General features: G+C 42.4%; 1 protein-coding gene across 1 annotated transcript in view; it reads left to right on the top strand.

Annotated features, from left to right (window-relative positions):
* Positions 1–20,090, top strand: part of Stmnd1 (stathmin domain containing 1) — a 216,179-nt gene that overhangs the window by 189,018 nt on the left and 7,071 nt on the right. Inside the window, exons 3-4 of the mRNA XM_036188921.1 lie at positions 11,453–11,633; positions 16,381–16,535. Coding sequence (XP_036044814.1) covers positions 11,453–11,633; positions 16,381–16,535 — 336 coding nt within the window. The remainder of the gene's footprint in view (positions 1–11,452; positions 11,634–16,380; positions 16,536–20,090) is intronic.

Raw genomic sequence — 20,090 nt, forward strand, 5'->3', positions numbered from 1 at the left:
TCTTTTTTTAGAATGCTGATGACTCTTCCTCACAGCTGTCAGCTTGGGACTTAAAGGTTGTAATGTTAAACATGGTAAAAAAAAAAAAAAAAAAAAAAAAAAGCTCCAAGGCATTGAAGTATACAAAAAGGTCAATACAAAACATCGAACACATTGAACCTATGCTTTGACAACTTCATTGTGGTGACAGAAAAGAACCTTCCACCCTCCTTCTGTCATCCCACCCAGTGCCTTTCTTGTGCAATACAGATAGGTTAGTACAATATGTAATACATATCTGGTGTGAAAATATAAACCTTGCATGCATAGGTAGACTTGAGCATGATTGGCCACATCCCAGGTGTGTACAGATTTAATTGTTTATCAGTATTGCCGGTGTCTTTGACTTACAGCTACCCTAACCTAGATTTTAAAAAATGAGGCCAACATTCCTACAATGTGCTACAAATTGACATGACATTTGAAAGATATTTTAGTTTTCCAAAGAGAAAAACCTTTTGTCTCTTTCTAGAAGCCAAAGGCTTTATGTTAGGAGATGCTAAAAGATTATTCTGTCTGCTACACATTTTCTTTCACTACCAGGACTCAAAAGCACCTGTCTGTAAATGCAAATGGGTAGAGATCTTCACTAGTGTTCCCATCCCAAATGAAGTGACTCCAGTGATGGGAAGCCATTGCGCGGTCATTTGAAGTTGTAGTGTTTGAATCTATTCCAAGCTGTAGTTTGCAGAATGTGGGGAAGAAAGCCAACTCTTTTGGTCTAACCACACTCCAAATTCCACTCAGTTCCTAAGTGTTTTATCACTTTGCTGGCTGCTGTGACTGTCATTAAACCTCTTACATTGTTAGTAGCTCTACTTAGAAATGTTATAATGACAAAATCAGTCCTTACATGTCACGTGGTACGTTGCTGGTTGAAAGGAAAAAGTGAGTCCACAAATGCAATGAACTTATAAGGATACTCCCCTCACTATCACAGCTTCAACTAGCTGAAGACTAGGGAAGAAATCACAACAGGCCTTGTGCATCTCTAAGTTCAACCGGAGTGCTGAGCCATTGGCTGGAAAGCATCACACAGTGTCTGTCTTGCTTAGTTTTGTCAGCTGGACACATCCTAGAATGAGGGGAGAAGCCACAATGCAGGAATCGCCTCAATCAGATTGGCTTGTGGAGAACTTTTGTGGGGAGATTGTCTTGATTGCTAATTGATGTAAATGTAGGAGGTCCCACACTACTGTGGGAGGAACCATTCCTAGGCAGGTGGTCCTGGGCTGTATAGGAAAGCTAGTTAAATACAGGTCTTCAAGCAAGCCAGAGAGGGAGCCATGGGCAGCATTTCTACATGGTTTCTGCTTCAAGTTCCTGTCTTGAATTCCTGCCCTGTCTTCCCTCAGTAATGGTCTGTGGCCTGGAAGTACAAGCCAAATAAATCCTTTCCTCCCCTAAGTTACTTTTGTTCAGGGTGTTTTTGTCAAAGCTACAGAAAATAAACTAGAGCATATTGGTGAAATTATTAAGGCCACTCCACATAGTTAAAAGGGAGGTTTATTTTGTGGGGTAACTTACAAATGAATGGATAGGTAACAGGGTCTGGCAAAGGTATGGCACAGTCCGGCGATGTTCTCTGGAGAACTCTGCTGGGTCTACCTCCAGCATCCAGGGTCCCAGAGCCAAGAGACACCTCTCCTCTCAATCCTGGGTCTTCAGCTTCCTCCCTCAGCCCCGCCTTGTGGGCGTGACCATTACCGAAGCCTCAATGGGGGTTGGAACTTCCAGGCCAAGGCTGGGATGGCTACCCACTACAAGAGCAATCTTGCTTTCCTTTGCTATACATATGTGTATTCATGTGTGTGGTATAGGTACGTTGTATGTAAAGGCTCTTATGCTGGCTAGCTTTATGTCACCTTGACACAAGCTAGAGTCACCTGAGAAGAGGGAGCCCTTGTTGAGAAAATGCCTCCATAAGTCTGGGCTGTAAGCAAGACTGTACAGCATTTTCTTAATTAATGATTGATGAGGGAGGGCCCAGTCTATTGTGGGTGGTGCCATCCCTAGGATGGTGGTCCTGGATTCTCTAAGAAAGCAAGCCAGGGGAGAAAGCCAGTAAGCAGCACTCCTCCATGGCCTCTGCATCAGCTCTTGCTTCATGGTTCCTTTCCTGTTTTGAGTCCCTGTCCTGATTTCATTTAATGATGAACAGTGATATGGGAATGTAAGCCGAATAAACCCTTTCCCCCTCAACTAGCTTTGGTCATGGTGTTTTATCACAACAATAGTAGTCCCAACTAAGACAGCTCTTCTCGGGAATCTGCTCTCTCAGTGTTGATGATGATGCCTGTGATGATGGACAGGTGGAAGGAAAACCCATTGCCTTTTTCTTCTTTTGCTGTAGGACCAGGGACCAGTGTCTTGTGTCAGTGGCTTGTAGACTATATAAGCAATGCAGCAGGTTTTATGAAGTGGTGCAGTGTTTATAGAACCTTCCGGAAATGCCTATAGTATTGAACATGCATAGCCATTCAGTTAGAATGTATACATCTAGGAACTGTCACAAAATGATTGAATCAGTTTTATATATATATGAACAAGCATAATTCTAGCCTGGTTTATAATACTGGAAAATTAGAAGTCTCCAGGAATGGACTAAATGAAGTGTGGTATGGTTATATGATGAACTATGTAATGAACTCACACTATTAACCATAAGCAGCTACTCTTCAACATTAAATAGAATGAGGTTGGGTCAGGTAAATGTCTCTACTATATAGTCAGTGGTAAATTGTGTTATACAAATCTCAGAGAATCTGATCAATTTTATTTTTAATAACATTTTAATTGTAGTATAATTCATGCACTATACAGTTCACCCTTAAAATAGGCAAGTGACAGCCCTTTGTGTAATCTGTTTTTAGTACATCCCTCCCCAAAGAAATGACTACCCATGAGCAGCCAATTCCTCTTACTCACCCTGTGCCCTTGCCCCTTGCCCTACAGTGTCTGAACCTACCTCTATGTCTGAGAAAGTTTTTAAATGTCTAGTAATGACATGTGTCAGCATTTAATTTCTTTTTATTGTTAATAATGTTTTGCACAATTACACTACATTTCCTTTTCCTAATCATCAGTAGATAAGATGTTTGAGTTGTTTCCACTTTCTGAACATTGTGAATAGTAATTATAGGCACCATGTGCTAGTTTTGAGCTGAATATTATTTTCATTTTGCTAGTGTATAAACCTAGGAGTGGAGTTTCCAGTTCGCAATTACTCCATGATTAACTTTCTACAGGAATTCTTAAATTGTTTTCCAGAGTAGAAGCTCTGTTCTGTGTGTTCATACCACTGTGTGTGGGTTCCAGCTTCCCCACAAGCTCACCACCACTCACTATTGTCTTCTCACTGTGGTCATCGTGTGGATGGGAAGCATTTCATTGTGTTCTTTTATCTTGTAGCTCCCCAATGACTGCACCATTCTAAGCTCCTTTTCATTGGCTTTTCAGCAAATTCTAATTTACCCTTTAAAACTCTTATGTAAGCAGATATACTTAGGAGGTCATAATACCAACGTGCTGATAATGCTTCTGTTCAGTGGGTGGTAATTATCATTTTCTACTGAGTCTCTGTATCAGTCAGGATGCTACCAGAGGAAGAGAACCAATAGGATGAATGGGTGGATACACATGACACTGGTCAGCCATGTCCAAACTCTATAGGATGTGACAATAAAGGGCAGGCTAGAGGCAAAACTGCAGTCCATAGGCACAATTTCTTCTCCCTCAGGGAGACCTTGGGTCTACTCCAGAAGCCCTTTCAACTGATTAGAAGAGGCCCCGCTGGTGGTCTAAAGAATCTCTTCTACTTTATGTCAATTGGTTGTAGATGCAGTTATATCTACAAAATGCCTTCACTGTAATACTTAGATTACAGTTTGATTGAAAAACTGGCCATTACAGCCTATCCCAATTGACACAGACTTGGCCAGCACAATCATCTTCTTTATTACTTGGTTATTTCAATGGATTTTTTACTTGTTAAACTACAAAACATGTATTTTTTAAAAATATATTCTTTTTTTTAAACAGTGATATTTCTAGTTTCACACCTGATTAATGATTGTGAACTTGTTCATCTTGGTTCTCCCAGTAAGGCTCAGAATGGTGGCTTGAAACTAGCAATCACTCCTTGGGGGTTAGACTAAGACTTCTCTCAAGCCCTTTGCTGTGAGTCCACCTAAAAATTACATAAGCTGGGGATATAGCTCAGTGGTAATATGTTTACCTACAACCAACATACAAGACTCCAAATTTGATCTCTGGTAATGATTTAAAAAAAAAATGAAAGTGATAAAAATAAATACTTCTAAGATGCAATCACACAGATTGAATATCTTTGTTCTAAAGAAATGGAAAGGAAGGGGCCAAACCAGACTGGAACTCTTCTTCAGGTTGGACATCAGACATATGTGGTGGCAAGATGTGAACCTCAAGGACTTGGCCAACCCCAAGTGCCTTCCCCAGCTGGCTATGATCACTGGCAGGAATTTCTCCAGCACATGTTCCTTGTTCATGTTTTCCTGACATCCAATGATCTCCACTGCGGTTTAGGCTTCACCCTTACAGCTTCTCACCATACCTTCCCAGGGGTATACCTGAAAGCATGTTAACCATGACATGTAATTGCCTGGCTCCCTAGACTTTATTTAGTAATCTTGGTGGAATTCTCCATCACCCCGACGTGATTCTTACATTCTAGGTACCTAGAAAACTAGCATCATATGAATGATATTAAGGACGGTTCCCAGGGGGAAGTAACCAGGTCTCCTTGTAAATATCCTTTGATGTCCATGTAATGATATGGCATGGAAGCCTCTGGTGTGTTTGGAGCCAGGGTGCCCCACAGCAGGTGGGAGACTCTGACACCATGCAGGCAGAGCACAGTGAATAGTTTTATTTGGTAGGGGGAAGAGAGAGGGAAGGGGGAAAGAAAAAGGGGGTGAGGGTGCACACCTCGTGGGAATGAAAGAAAAGAGAGGGGGAGTGGGAGTTTTCTTTTTCAAAGGAGACTTTACATCAGGATGCAGAGCGGGTCCCCAGAGGGTGGGCCAGAATGCCAACATTCCTCCATTTTGATTATTATAAAAAGGAGAGTTATAGATAGCAAGTTGGGGAATAAGGGTGCTGAATTCTTGAGACTGCTTCCTTTCTATTTTGGGGGTGAAGTGGGAGGGCAAAATTGGGAGTTCAAGGTCACACCCCCAGCAGGCGGTATGAGTGAAGAAACATTTAGTTGACGTCATTCTGAAGATCTCAGGTGTGGAAATCTCATGCGTCTGTTCCTTGAAGGAGCTGAGCAGGCAGGTTACTAGGAGGAAAAAATAGATTATCGTTGGCTTATGAGCTGGGATATCCATGGGAAGAGTGAGTGATAACTGCCAGAAAGAATGGAACCGAGAAGTGCCCTGGTTGTACAGAAGAGGCAAGGGTGAATGAGTGAGACATGAGAGCAGCTATGCCCTTTATTGGGACATCTTGGAAAACCAGGTTCTGGTTGCTGGGTAGGTGCCTGCCTGAGCCTGGAGAGGTGGCACCAGCAGTGAACTGAGGAATGATCTGTTCTTTAGGAGCATATGAGCCATCACATCTGTTGTTTCTCTGGAGGTGAGGGTGCATCCATCTCAGTGGGTATCCTCTGTTGGTGTTGGCATCCTCAGAGTTGGTGCAGGAGCTGGTGTATCTGGAGGACCCTCTGTGGGTTGGCCTTGGCCCAGGCAGAAGTGAAACTGCAAAATATGCTCGAAAGTGAGTGTGGTCAAATGGGCTCTGGAGACTGTTAGTTTCATCAGACCCGATGTCTTGACACAGTAGCAGACCTTTTCCCAGTCCCTGCAGGTACCTGTGAGACAGCTGGAGGAGATTTACATCCTGGCATCATAGCAAAAGGCTGTGGCTTGGGGTAAAAAGGTGTGAACATTTCCTGGCTTCAGCCCAATGAGACATCTGTAAATCCATAACCAGAGGAAATTTACTGGATGGAAGAGGTTGAGTGAGTGGAGGAGGAGAGAGGCTTCGCTAACCATCATCAGACTGAACAGAAGTGAGACAGCTTTCCTATCTTCTTATAAACAAACCTTGATGCTGTTTCTTTATCTGATTCTCCAGAGGATACTGAGAGCAGTCAATAGTAAAAAATTATATTAAAATCTCTTCTATGAATTTATCTGATCTGGTAACAAGGTAAAAATTGTGTCTAGACCTAGTAGCAGCCCTTAGAGAGGGAGACCTATGAATTCTACACAGAGAACTGAGAAGGCAGTTGAAGCAAAGCCTGGTTGTCAACGGCATCAGAGATGTGAGAAGGATAAATTTTTACCTGAATTAGCAATTGAAAGTGACAGAGACTTACCTATTGGCTACCTAGATAGCTACCCCAGGTCATTGAAGGGCAGAGGTCTCAGGTCAACAACAATCAGTCTTTGGCTGCTAGGCCACAGAAGATCTGATGGCTGTGGGAATAGGAACTTGTGGGAAAGACCAGCCTACTTTGTCTAGGCAAAGGTGAGGCAGTGGGTTCCCAGAGTCCTGTTGTCCATGGTCTGAAGAAGGCCCTGGCAGCAGCTGAGGTTCTCCTGTGCCCATGTCAGTGGATGATGCTGCCACTTGGGAGCAAGTTCTGGGTAGAGGTTTTTCTGTGCCCAGCCTTCTTCTTTGGAGGATATAAAGGTCCTGCCAGGAGCCAGTATGTCCCTCTATCATGAAAAGCTTTTTAATTAAACATTTTAGATGCCATATTTATCTGCAGATCTCTGAGTATTTGAAGACTGTCCAGGTATATCTGAATAGATAAACTTGGTTTCTAGTTACTTGTTTTAAGCTCAACCCTGAAAACATGTGCAAGGGATTGAATAAAGCTTATCCCTGTAGTTTTGATACTTGAGTACAGCCAGATTACAATCCTGAATGATTTATATAGAAATAATCATTTCTTAAGGTCATGTAATACCTCTTTTGTTCTGCATAAAGGTCAAGTGTATTATCCTATTGCAGAATCATTTTAGTTGATAAATCTATTAATTGACAATATTGGATCCAGTTTCCTGGTATATCAATGGGCATTTGGTAGCCAATTTGTCCCCAATACCAGGGGTTTTTCTTTGACTTAACTCTTTAGCCTGTTTTTTGTTTGTTTGTTTGTTTGTTTGTTTGGAGGGGCAGGGATGATGCTCTTCTATAGCTACTTCAAGCTGAAATAGGGCACAGGTGATCAGAACCTAAAGAGTCCAAGAGGCTAGTCAGAAGTAAGGAGGGAACCCAGGCAGTGGGGTATTTATCAAAAGCATGTGGTCATCTGATCTGACTGTAGAGATGGGGAAAAATTACATTTGGTTGGACTTGTCCACATCATATCAGCCTTCAGCAAGTCTAGAGCTCATCATCCTTTGGAGCAGATTGCAGCAACTGATGCTTAGATGTGTCTGCCAGCCAAGTGGAAATCTGCTGAAGCAGATAGATTAGAGACAAAAGTTAAAATTTATGAGTTTATTTGGAGCCTTTTGGGCTCATGGTCTTAGTAATCAAGAAAGGCAGACCAGGACAGAGCAAAACACCATTCTCAGAAATAGACAGGTGAGCAAAACTCATTTATCTGGAGCCATTTTGACCTCTGTGAAGTAGATCCAATGACTTCTTTTGATCCTCTGAGGCTTATAGGAATTCTTATTTTATAAAAGAACATAAAAGTTTTAGATATATTAGTATTATCAACCAGTATTGAAATCCAAATCATAGAAAAGCAGGCTCAGGTAATGGATATTGAGGCTCATACCTTTGAGTCCTAGCAAAATTATAGATTTGTGTTAAAAGGTATGTATAATTTTTTGTTTAGAGAGAGCCAGGTACAGATTGGACAGAGATGTCTTTGGCCTGATGAGAAGTTTAAGTTTATATTTAGAAGACAACCAAGGAAAACTTTAAATCCTGAGCTTGTGACCCAAGCAATATAAGAACTGTATTAATGTTAAAATCTGAACTTTTAAAATCTTGATATAACAATATCATAGAAGGGGAAAGTAATCTAAAGCATTTAAATCATTTATTTATGTTGAGAGACTTAGTAGCTTTAGGAAAAGACTTGATTTTTTTTTAACTACAAAATAAGCTGGCAAGTTGGTCATATCACCAGCATGTGGTGCTGCTGATGCCCGATGGGGAGGCAGGGGAAGCAGCAGCCATGGAGGAATGAACACCAGGACAAGACTGGACCTGCTGGGCATTGGCATGAGGTAGTGCTTTCTTGACCTCCCCCTGTACAGATGGCACCCTGCCCAGGCTTGAGCTACTGACAAGAAGTGACTTTTTGCTGCTCTTAGTAAAGATGGCAGTGAAGCCATATGACCTTAGCCAAGATGGCGTCTGCCTGCCCACGAGATTGCCCTATGGCACCTGACCACGTGTTCACCTGGGGTTTTTTCCCCCTTTTTTCCAAAGCCAAACTGAACAAATAATAAACAGATAAACGGGAGCACTTAAAAGTCAGTCAGAAATACATACAAGTGGCCACATCAGTCATGTATTTTCATCCTCACATAAGAAATAGACTTTTTAAAAGAAAGACGGAGAAACACCTTCCCAGGAAACTTTTACAGCTAATGTATTGAACCTTGGAGGCAGTGCTGGAGAGGAGATTGGGAAACAGAGTAGCAGTGTAGCCAGGTGGGAGAGAGGCCCTCACCCCCTAGGCAAGGACATGGCCATGGTGGCTGCAGGAGGAGAAAACCAGGAAACAGAGACAAAGAGAAGGATGAGGCATTTAGGTGGTATGCACATTTTCCACAGTGAGGTAGAAGGTCCAACAGACTGACCTCCAGTGTCTGAAGGTCAGCGAGGACCAATAATGGCTTAAGATAGCCAGTGGATCATCATACAAAGGCTATGGGCCATGGAATGAGTGGCAGCAGCTGTGCCATATGCCATCACATAAGAACAGGGCCTGTGCACGCCTTTAATTCCAGCACTCAGGAGGCAGAGGCAAGCGGATCTCTGTGAGTTCGAGGCCAGCCTGGTCTACAGAGCTAGTCCAGGAAAGGCGCAAAGCTACACAAAGAAACCCTGTCTTGAAAAACAAAACAAAAAACAAAAACAAAAACAAAAACAAAAAAACAAAAACAAACAAACAAACAAAAAAAACAGGCCCTGAGGGCTGAAAGCCTGAGACACGTGGTGCCCAGTACCAGGTCTTCCAGAAACCACTGTCAAGACAAGATGAATCCTCACTCATGGTAGATAGCCAGAAGGGAAGGAGGGAATCTTACCAACGGGGTGAAGAGTCAGCAGAAGTGATGGTGTTAGACAGGACAGGGTCCCAGCATTTCTCAACTGCCAGTGGGGAGGAGACCGCCAGAGGAAACCTGCCGAGCCAGGCAGCACCAATACAGCATGGGGCCTTTGGTGGGTTTGCAGCCAAGGTGCCCCACAGCGGGTGAGAGACAGAGACACCATGCAGGCAGAGCACAGTGAATACTTTTATTTGGTGAGAGGAAGAGAGAGGGAAGGGGAAAAATAGAAAGAGAAAGGGGGTGAGGGTGCACACCTTGTGGGAATGGAAGGAAAGAGAGAGAGGAGAAGGGGGGAGGTTTTTGGGGGTTTTTTTTGTTTTTTTTGTTTTGTGTTGGTTTGTTTTTGTTTTTTTTTTTTTTCTTTCTTCCAGACAAGGTTTCTCTTTGTAGCTTTGCGCCGTGCCTTTCCTGGAACTCGCTTGGTAGACCAGGCTGGCCTCGAACTCACAGAGATCTGCCTGCCTCTGCCTCCCAAATGCTGGGATTAAAGGTGTGCACCACCACCACCCGGCTGAGAGTTTTCTTTTTTAAAGGGGACTTTACTGTCAGGTCACAGGGTGGGTCCCCAAGGGGTGAGTCAGAATTCCAATAGCCTTTGTACATGGATGACTAAACACAGAAAAATTCTTTTCAAGTACGTTCTCTAGAGCTCTCATTTCAAAGCAGTCTTTCCAATAGTTATAAAGAACCATTGATGGATACCACCAGGCTGATTCCTGATGGCTTCCAGGTACTTCTACTATCTCAAGCTTCCTTTTTTTGGGGGGCTAGGGGTTCGAGACAGAGTTTCTCTGTGTAGCTTTGCTCCTTTCCTGGAATTCGCTTGGTAGCCCAGGCTGGCCTCGAACTCACAGAGATCCACCTGCCTCTGCCTCTTGAGTGCTGGGATTACAGGTGTGTGCCACACTGCCCGGGGCTTGGCTTCCTTTTTAATGGTGTTAAGTTCCTTACCAACCATAAACAATCCTTTTCTGTCCCTATCGAGAGTTTTTTCTAGTCCTTTCACTCTGATTTTTGCTAGCAGGTTTCACTGTAAATTGGGCTGAAAGAAACTAGCAATATCCATGCCACAGTATGAATGTTTTATTCCCTTGAATGTTTTTCTAATAGATTGTCAACTTGAAATTTAGCCTTACACAAATTCCCAGGGCATGGGTAGAATGTAGAGTCCTTTGCCATAATTTAAGCTCATGGCCCCTTGTCCAGTTCCCAATAGAGTTCTCATTTCTATTTGAAACCTCACAGGAACAGTTACTATCAGCATTTCCATTGGTATTCTGGATTTCTGAGCTTCTTTCATGATTTCCCACTGAATTCTGCCTTTGGCCTTCTAGGGTTCTCTAGCCTGTATCTCCAAACTCTTCCAAGTTTCAACCATAATCCAGTTCCTAAGGTTCTGTTCATAAGGTGCTGAAAAACACAATCGGGAGCAGTCACAGTAACAGGCCTACTCACAATATCAATAATTTTCCATGTTAGTAAGTTTTCTGCTGCTATAACAAAAATGCTTAAGATAAATAACTTAAGTGGGAAGGATTATTTTTGTTAGAAGTTTTAGAGGTTTCAATCCATGGGCACTTGGTCCTTTGCTGTGAGGCAAAGCATAATGGCAGAGACCATGAGAGAGCAAAGCTGTTCATCTTACTGCAAATGGGAAATAGAGATGGCCAGAGAGCAAGGGTCTAGAATCACGATAATACCCCTCAATGACCTATTTCCTGTATGTACCACACCGTAGCCCGTTCAACTATGATACATCAAGGAGTCATTGCATTGGTGAGATTATCATTCTCCTGATCCAACCACTTCTCAACATGGCTACCAGCTGTGGACCTTAACCTTTAGGGACCTTAACCTTTATATTCAAACCTCTCTGTCTGCCTCTTATAAAAAAGCAATTGTGATTGCATCTGGGGTTCACATGAATAATTCTGATAGCCTTACCACCCTGAGAGCATTATTTAATCACATCTCTAGGTCGTTTGGCTGTATAACATAGCATCCATAGGCTAGATTACTAATCAGACTGCTACAGACACTAACTGGTAAGTGCTCACAAAGCAGACCTGCTATATTGTTCTCATTTTCCTAAGAAATCTCACCAAGCTATTCTCTTTTCACAGGCTGATGTCAGAGTGACTTCTTCCAAAGAGAATCGCAGCCCCCAAACTGAAGCTATATGGCCCAAGGACACTGTAGACAATGCTGAAAGTCTGTACCAACAAGCCCAGATGGGAAGCTTGCCTGGGACTATTCCAGAAAGTTCTCCACCTCCAAGTAAAATAAATGGGAGCATAAATTTAGGTAACCTTTGCCTCTGTTCCTGTTGATCTCTACCAGACATCTCATAGACCCCTAAATATATAATATATGTATCTGATGGCCCATTGATCACTTTGTGGGTCTTAGTGTACTTCAAACAGCAAGGTTCTTATCTCTAAGACATTAGGATTTAGTCTTAGGCCGTTTCGATCGTGTGAGTGACTAATGTTAACCATTCATCTTGTAGATGAAGTGATTAAAGCTATCTTAAAACAACGACAACAGCAAGAGCCCTATTGAGAACTGCAAACAAATTTCACGAGTAGAAATCACATGGCTTAAGGGAATGTAAGCCCCCACTGTGTTGTAAATCTTCCTAAAGGAATAAACAAAACCTTCATTAAACTGCCCCCTCCCTTGCCCCATCCACAACCTGAGCAAATACACAGTAAAAACATCAAAGAGGAAATTACGATCTGGTGTGCTGTTTAAAGAGCTATCTGTGGCCCTTCTGATGCAATGCTGTGGTTTCCCTTCCTTCGAGCTCTTCCTTGCTGTTGAGTGATGACATCTTATTTATAGTTGGTCTGCCTTTGGAACAAAGTGAAGAGCACAGATCTGGAGGGAAAGAACAGTGTTTTAGTTCAGGGAAAACTTTTGTTCCCTGGCCCTGTTTTTCTCCTCTCACTACAGGTTAAGACTGGAAAGTAGCTGGGATGGGGGCCAGAGTGCTGGCTTAGTGGTTATGAGCACTTATTGCTGATACACAGGACCTGGGTTTATTCCCAGCACCCATATCAGGTAACTCACTAACACTTGTAACTCCAGTTCCAGGAGATCTGGCTGATAAAATAATGTTTGCATGTATGTGATTACATGTGTGGGTACAGGTGCATGTGTGTGTATAGAGGCCTAAGGCTGGTATATTCTTCAATTGATGCTTCCCTTATAGAGAGAGGCAGAGTGCCTTGGGAAAGCCAGAGCTTATTGTTTTAACTAGCCATCTAGCTCAGTTGAGTCCCTGTCTCTGCTTCCTGTATGCTGGGATTCCAGGTGTAATATCACATTCACCCCACTTTTATTTGGGTTCTTGGGGTACAAACTCCAGTCCTTATGCTTGCACAGCAAGTGCTTGCCTGAACAGCTTCCCAATCCCTTTCCTATATTTGAGGACTTTGATATATTCCAGCCATTCATTTCCCACACTGTTCCTCCATTTGGGGTGTTTCTCTCTAAAGTTACTATGGTTATTGAGCATCCCCTTTTAGATGGTGGTTAATCTCAATTGTCAACTCAACAATGTCAACAAACCTGAGACATGCCTGAGACAGACACATCTCAGCTGTGTCTGTGAGGATGATTTCAGAGTGGGTGAACTGAGGAAGGGAGACCCACAATGGATGTGGATGGCACCGTCCCATGAGCTGGGGTCCTAGACTGAAAGAAAAGGGGAGATATTCACCCGAACACAGTCTGCACGTCTTGGTCAGTGCCACGGACCCAATGTCACACCTTCATCTCCAAGATGACTGAACTTCTCCCGAAACTGCGAGCCAAAGTAAAACCCCCCTCCTGCCTTACGTCACTTTTTTTTGTCAGCTCTTTGGTCACAGTGATGAGAAAAGTCATGAATGTACTTCATAACAAAATAGAAACATGATGTTATTTTTAAACCCTGCCCCAATATGCTCCAATGTTTCAAGAAAACAGTAGAATGAATTGGAATAATTGCCATTTCCAAAGAATCTCTGTCTAGAGGAGTACCATACATGTAAAGACAAATACTTTAATAGACTCACAAGACATTGGGTTGGAATGGTTCCATTCACTTCTTGATGTTAGTGACATCCTTTTGGAAACATCAGGGAGAGAGATGGAGTACTTGTGGTTCAGCTACTCAAATATCATAGTTAGGAGAGAGAACAGTGAGGATGAGAACTTGGTGTTTAAATTGGATTCAGTCCTAGTTACCACTCTAACTAGTCTCATCCCCTTGAGCAATTAACCTCTATCCATGTGCCTATTGGTAAAATAGAGACAATAGCACCTCTCTCACATATCCTTGTTTGAACTGAATGTTGTAGCTAGATGTTTTTACTCTTTGTTCTTTACTTTTGGGGGGGGCCTGCCACCCGGCTCCCAAATAAATACACACACAGAGACCTAATATTACTTATAAATGCCCAGCCTTAGCTTGGCTTATTTCTAGCCAGCTTTTCTTAACTTATCCCATCTACCTTTTGCCTCTGGGCTTTTATCTTTCTCTATTCTATATATCTTTCTTTACTTCTTACTCCATGACTTGCTGTGTAGCTGGGTGGCTGGTCCTTGACATCCTCTTCTCCTCCTTCTTTTATTTCTCAATCTTCTCTTCCCAGATTTCTCCTCCTATTTATTCTCTCTGATTGCCAGCCCTGCCTATCCTTTCTCCTGCCTAACTGTTGGCGATTCAGCTCTTTATTAGCCTAACCAGATGTTTTAGACAGGCAAAGTAACACAGCTTCACAGAGTTAAACAAATGCAACATAAAAGAATGCAACACTTCTTTGCATCATTAAACAAATGTTCCACAGCACAAACAAACATAACACATCTTCAACTAATATTCCACAACAGAACGTAATACAGAATATAAAGTGCTTAGCACAGTACAGGTAAATAAATATTAGTTATTACTATGTTAATAGCCTTTCTTGGTAAGTCCACTTTTTAAAATTTGTTTTCATTTTGGCTTTGAGAGAGGGTCTCAAATAGCCAGGGATGGCATGAAACTCCTGATTCTTCTGCCTCCACCTCCTAAGTTTTAGGCTTATGAGTAAGTGTTCCTGCTCTAGGAAAGGCCACCTTTTAACAATAATGACAATAAAATCACTCTGATTCCATGGAGAGATTTACCTGTGACCTTTACATTGGATTTTTGCCTCTGTTACCAAGGTTCCAGTCTGCTTACGTGTTTGAGCACTTTCTTTTTGTTGTTGTTGCTGTTTGTTGTCTTGTTTTGGTTTTAGAGACAGGGTTTCTCTCTGTAAGAGCCCTGACTGTCCTGGAACTCACAGAGATCTGCCTGCCTCTGCCACCCAAGTGCTGGGATTAAAGGTGTGCACCACCACCACCCAGCTTGAGCGCATTCTATAAGACTCAGCACAGAGCACTTTGCAGTGATAATGGGCTCTTTTTCACACACCCACAAGGCTGAAGAGCCAGCACTGGAAAGCACTGAGCTGCCTGGCCCTGTACTGACGCCAGGTGTTCAGTCGAGCCCTCTCCTGTGACAGGTAGACTAATAATGGTTTGAAATGAGAAACAGCTGGCCAGCATGCAAGCCATCTCTGCATGTTTTCAAACCACAGAAACTCATGAAAGTTGTCTTTGTAACCACAGAGTTTAAGAACAGCTGTGAAAGCCTCCATCCACTGAACCTAGTGGACTTTTTGAAGAGAACTCACTTCAGAGGGCTCTGCACAGTGTCATTTCTGACTGGGGAAGCAGAGCTATCTTTAGGTTAACAAGCCTGTACCCTTTATTTTATGATCTGAAGGTGTGGAGGTGGCTGTTTCTGCTCATGGATGATTTGCAATGAGAAGGCCTGTCTCAAAAGTACAGTTCATAAATCCACTTCTGTAACCGGCTCCAGGATTCATCTTTAAAATCATTAATAAGATCTTAGCTGATCTGGAGTTCTGGTCTTGTTCAAGGGCTCTTTCCAGAAAGGCATGCTTTCCCTCCGTAGATTTAGCAGATGGTGAAACTGTATACCAGGGTTGCAGAACCAGACAGCCCTTGGCAACTTCACACTGTTTACCATTTGTATACAAAGCATAGAAACCAAACTGCAGTTTAGAAGAGTCACCAGAAGAATGTCTCCAGCCTCAGCTGCAGTTGAGCGTTGTAATTAGTGGAGCAAATCAGTGTCATCTGACCCAAGTGTATGAATGTTGTTACAACAAAGAGGCTGTACATAGCAGCGTGGGGACCGGACTTGATTCTGTTCATATGACACTCGCTACATAAAGAATAGATTATGCTGATGTGCTTGTTCTGCAAAGACAGCAAAAACTTGAACTTCAAAGAATTACAGAGCTTTATAATAGAAACCAGATACTGGGGCTGTGGAGATAGGCATTACCAACCTGAGTTCAGTCCTTAGAATGCCTGTGGTAGAAGGGCAGAACCTGCTTCCCCAAATTCTCCTTTGACCTCTACACTCACACAGTGACACACATGCATGCACATGCACACATTAAATAAATACATACATACATAAATACATAAATAAATACATAAATACATAAATAAATATGATAGAATTATTTTAAAAGAAACCAGATATTTAGGCAAAAGTTTTGAGACAAGATTTGGTTCAGTGACTTATATAAGGTACTCATTGAGAGTTTTTAAGTTATTTACTTTGTGCATGTATGTGTGTGAGGATGGTGTATGTGTGTGCTGTGTACCCTAGACCATGTGCAGGTGCACATGGAGCTAGAAAAAGATGTTCCGGTGTCCTGCTCTACCACTCTGAACCTTGTTTTCTTGCTGGACCTGGAACTAGACTAAAGGGTAGCAAGCCTCAATGGTCCTCTTGTCTCTATTCCCTGTCCCCTACAAGTGCTGGGGTTATGGGCATGATCACTATTCCAGACATTTTCCATGGGTGCTGAGGATTTGAACTTGGGTCCTTGTGATTTCACAATAAGCTCTCTTACCCACAGAGCTATCTCTCCAGCCCCCATTTAGCATTTGAGCGATAAACTCTTAAATTTATCTTTCTTTATGCTTTTCCTTTTAGATGACACAGTGGCCAATGGAATAATCAATAAACCCCAACTCCTGGAAAGTCGGGTGCGGCCAAAGTCATCAGACATCCTGGAAGAGTTAATTGTCCAAGGAATCATACAGAGCCGAAGCAAAGTGTTTAGAAATGGAGAGTCATATGATGTCATGGCAAGTGATTTTGTAATTAACATTTGCTTATACTTAAAATTAGCAATAAAATACGATTGATCACAACTCATTATTTCCAGTATATAGGACCTATAGTATAAATGATAGCATTAGTCTAAGCCAGATTTTTCCTGTATAGATTTGCTTATTTCTCTGCACACTGTGATTCTCAATGGATTCAGAATCACCCCAACCATTAATGATTAATGAAGCCAATAAAGCATTCTTCAGGCTTTACTAAATTTGGACATAATAAGTCCTAGGAAATAACGACCTTTCATCCTCTCAGCAATTTTTATTAAGCATTGCCTTGTAGAATATAAAACTAAACTGTGGTTTATCCAAAAGGAAAAACTGCCACTGCTCCAGCAGGTATGCCTACTTGCAACCATGAGGAAATCAGAAGGGCTCCAGAAACTGTCATGCTATTTCTTTTCTTTGTTGATATATCTTAAGAGTTTTATTTGTCATTGTTTGACAATAATGTGAAAAATATTTTTCCTCTGATTTTAACTGGAAGTCTTCAGCTCCAAATTTTTACTTAAGTGGACGTGTGTGTGTGTGTGTGTGTGTGTGTGTGTGTGTGTGAGAGAGAGAGAGAGAGAGAGAGAGAGAGAGAGAGAGATACATGTGGAGCTCAGAGAACAAGCTCAGATGCCAGTCCTCCAATGCTTCCTGTCTCTACTTGAGATAGGGTCTCTCACTGGCCTGGAACTTGCCACATAGGCAGGCCCCCCAGTCTCCAGGGAACCCCCTGTTTCCTAACCATCTCATCACTGGGATTACAGGCGTGTCCCACTGTGTCCAGTTTTTTACAGGAGTTTTAAGGATCCAAAATATCTCAGGTATTCACTATGGCTGAACTATGTTTGCAGCCCTAAAATTTTTAATACGTTCTGTATAAAACTCTAAAGAGAACTAAGTATTTTGTTTGTTCCTTTGTTTTTAAACCAAGGCACCCAGTTAATGCTTGACACACAGACAAAAGAGAGGTTAGATTGGGGGAGAGGGGAAGAAAATGAGCCTGAGAGAAAAGGAAAGGAAAAGAAAAGAAAAGAAACAGAAAGGTGAAAGAAGAGACCAGAAGTTTAGTCAAAGCTATATGGAAAACAGTTGGTAGCGATTACCTCAACACAGTCTGTAGTTCAATTCACTAACTGCTTAAGCTATATATTGTATAGAGAAAACTCAAGGATTAAAACCAAAGTGACATTCCTTTTATACAAAACAAAGTAGGGCCTATAGAAGGTATGTGCAGAAGGGAAGAGAGAATGCCAAACACTGACACTATCATCAGACAGCCAACAAAAGAGGAGACAGGAAAAGGAGAGGGCAAAAAAGGAATCATCTAACATCGTTTGATGGTTAATCTTACTTGTCAACTTGATGAGTTATAGAATCACCTGAGAAACTAATCTTTGGACATGCCTGGGAGGGTGCATCTTGATTATGTCATGGGAGGTGGGAAGAACTGCCCCCTGTGGGTAAGCACCACTCTGTAGCTATGGATTTTCTCTCTGGGTCCCGCCAAGCCCCGGCAGTCCCATAGGCCACTTATAAAATAAACACACAGATGCTTATATTATTTAAATATATGCTCAGCCATTAGCCCAGGCCTACCATTGTCTAGCTCTTACTCTTACACTCAGCCCATTTTTGTTAATCTATATGTCGCCACGTGTTCTGTGGCTTTACCTGCTGCCTCTACATGATGCTCCCTGGACGGCAGGCTGGTGTCTCCTCTTCCCTGCCTTCCTATACTCTCAATTCTCCTCTCTGCTAGTCCCGCCTATACTTCCTGCCTGGCTACTGCCAATCAGTGTTTTATTTATCAATCAATCCTCCACAGCACCATTCTATGGGCCGGGATTCTAGACTATAAGGAAAAGAAGTGAGCTGAACAGAAGCATTCATCACTCTTTTCTTTTTGGCTGTGGATGCACTGTGGCCAGCTGCCTCACATTCCTGCAGCTAAGGCTTTCTGCCATGATGGTCTGTACCTGGAACTGTGAGCCAACAAATCCTTCCGTCATGAAGTTCCTTACATCAGGGTATTTTATCAGTCATGGAAAAGTCAAATGTCATTTGACATTCCCACAATATCACCACAGTCCAACAGTTTGAATGATGATAAATATCTGGTTGTATTTGAAAAATAGGAGAAAAACAGCTCTGTAATAAGGAAGGGGAGAGGCGATTTTTCTAGCTATAGCTGAGTCTCTGAGGACAGAAAAAAGAAAATGATGTCAAAATATGGGAGAGCAATTCAAGTGCAAGAAGACATATGGAAACACTCTGTTGCTAAGCGATGCCTCCTTAAGGGAGATGCAGTAACTCCTTGATGCTAACACCAGTGGGAATAAAATTACAACTTACCTTAGTGAGCCAGTCACCAGAGGTGAATGAGTTCTGACTTCTAACAAGGGAGTGCACAGGATGATTAGCATAAGATATTGTGGAAGAGATCTATTCATGACAGTGGTAAGTATGAATTTTGATATCATAAGGTAAATTCTGTTCTAATGTAGGATATGATGGAATAGGACAGGACAGGACAGGACAGGGAGCATGAATAGGACCTCCTCACAAGGATTTCATGTCACAGGCCACAGGTATACCACAATTCTCTTTCTCTCTATGGTATTAGACCCACAAGACCTGGTGTAAGCCAGGCTTGCAACAGGCCAGAGCAGCAACACATAGCCCTATTTGCTTTATAACCCAATGTCCTGGGTTTTAACCTAACATTGGAGTAAGTCACTTAGGAAGATTCCAAAACTCCCAGGACCCCAGTCCCACCTTGTACTAGAGCCTGAGCATCAGGTTTGGCTTTCATGCTTTCAGAATCTTCTAGATGACTCTATGGGTAGCCCAGTCCGAGACCCACCCCACTGACCACAAAGCTGCACATGAAGCTGAGTTCATTATCAGGTGGGAAGGGCGGAAGCATTTGTAATTATAGTCCACACTCCTTTCTTGTAAAAGAGAATTCTGAAATAGTCTGGAAAATACATTTTCATGAAAAAAGACCAAGATTGTCCCCAGAAAGCCTCTGGAATAAGGAGGAATTTTGGGCGCTGGGGTCACAGATGAAGCCTCCTCCAGCTCACATGAGCTTGAGTGTGTAACATAGAACATGCCTTAGATATTTAGGGGAAATCTGGGGACAGATATAAAAAGATCACAGTTAAAATTGAAGGGTGGGTGGGGGTCATATAAAGTCTGAGAAGTTACACTGTTAACACTTTGAAGTAGTTAGTATTTTTGGAAAGCTTCATGATTGACTAAAAATCGAACCAAGGAATCAAGTGAAATACAAAGGAAATGCCAGCAGTTATCATGGTGCGAGGCATCCAGTCAAATGTTCCAATGGTGTTCCTTCCCTGCTCTAGGGAATTCCGGCTTTGTTTGCTTTTGTTTTCTGAGGCAGAGTCTTGCTATGCAACCTAATTGCTCTCATACTCTCTGCTGTCCTCCTGGGTCAGCTGACCAAGTGTTAGAATTACAGTTGTGTGCCGCCGTGCCTAGCTGGGGGGAAAATTAAATAAATGCTAT

Source organism: Onychomys torridus, chromosome 5 (assembly GCF_903995425.1).
Source record: "Onychomys torridus chromosome 5, mOncTor1.1, whole genome shotgun sequence".
NCBI lineage: Eukaryota > Metazoa > Chordata > Mammalia > Rodentia > Cricetidae > Onychomys > Onychomys torridus.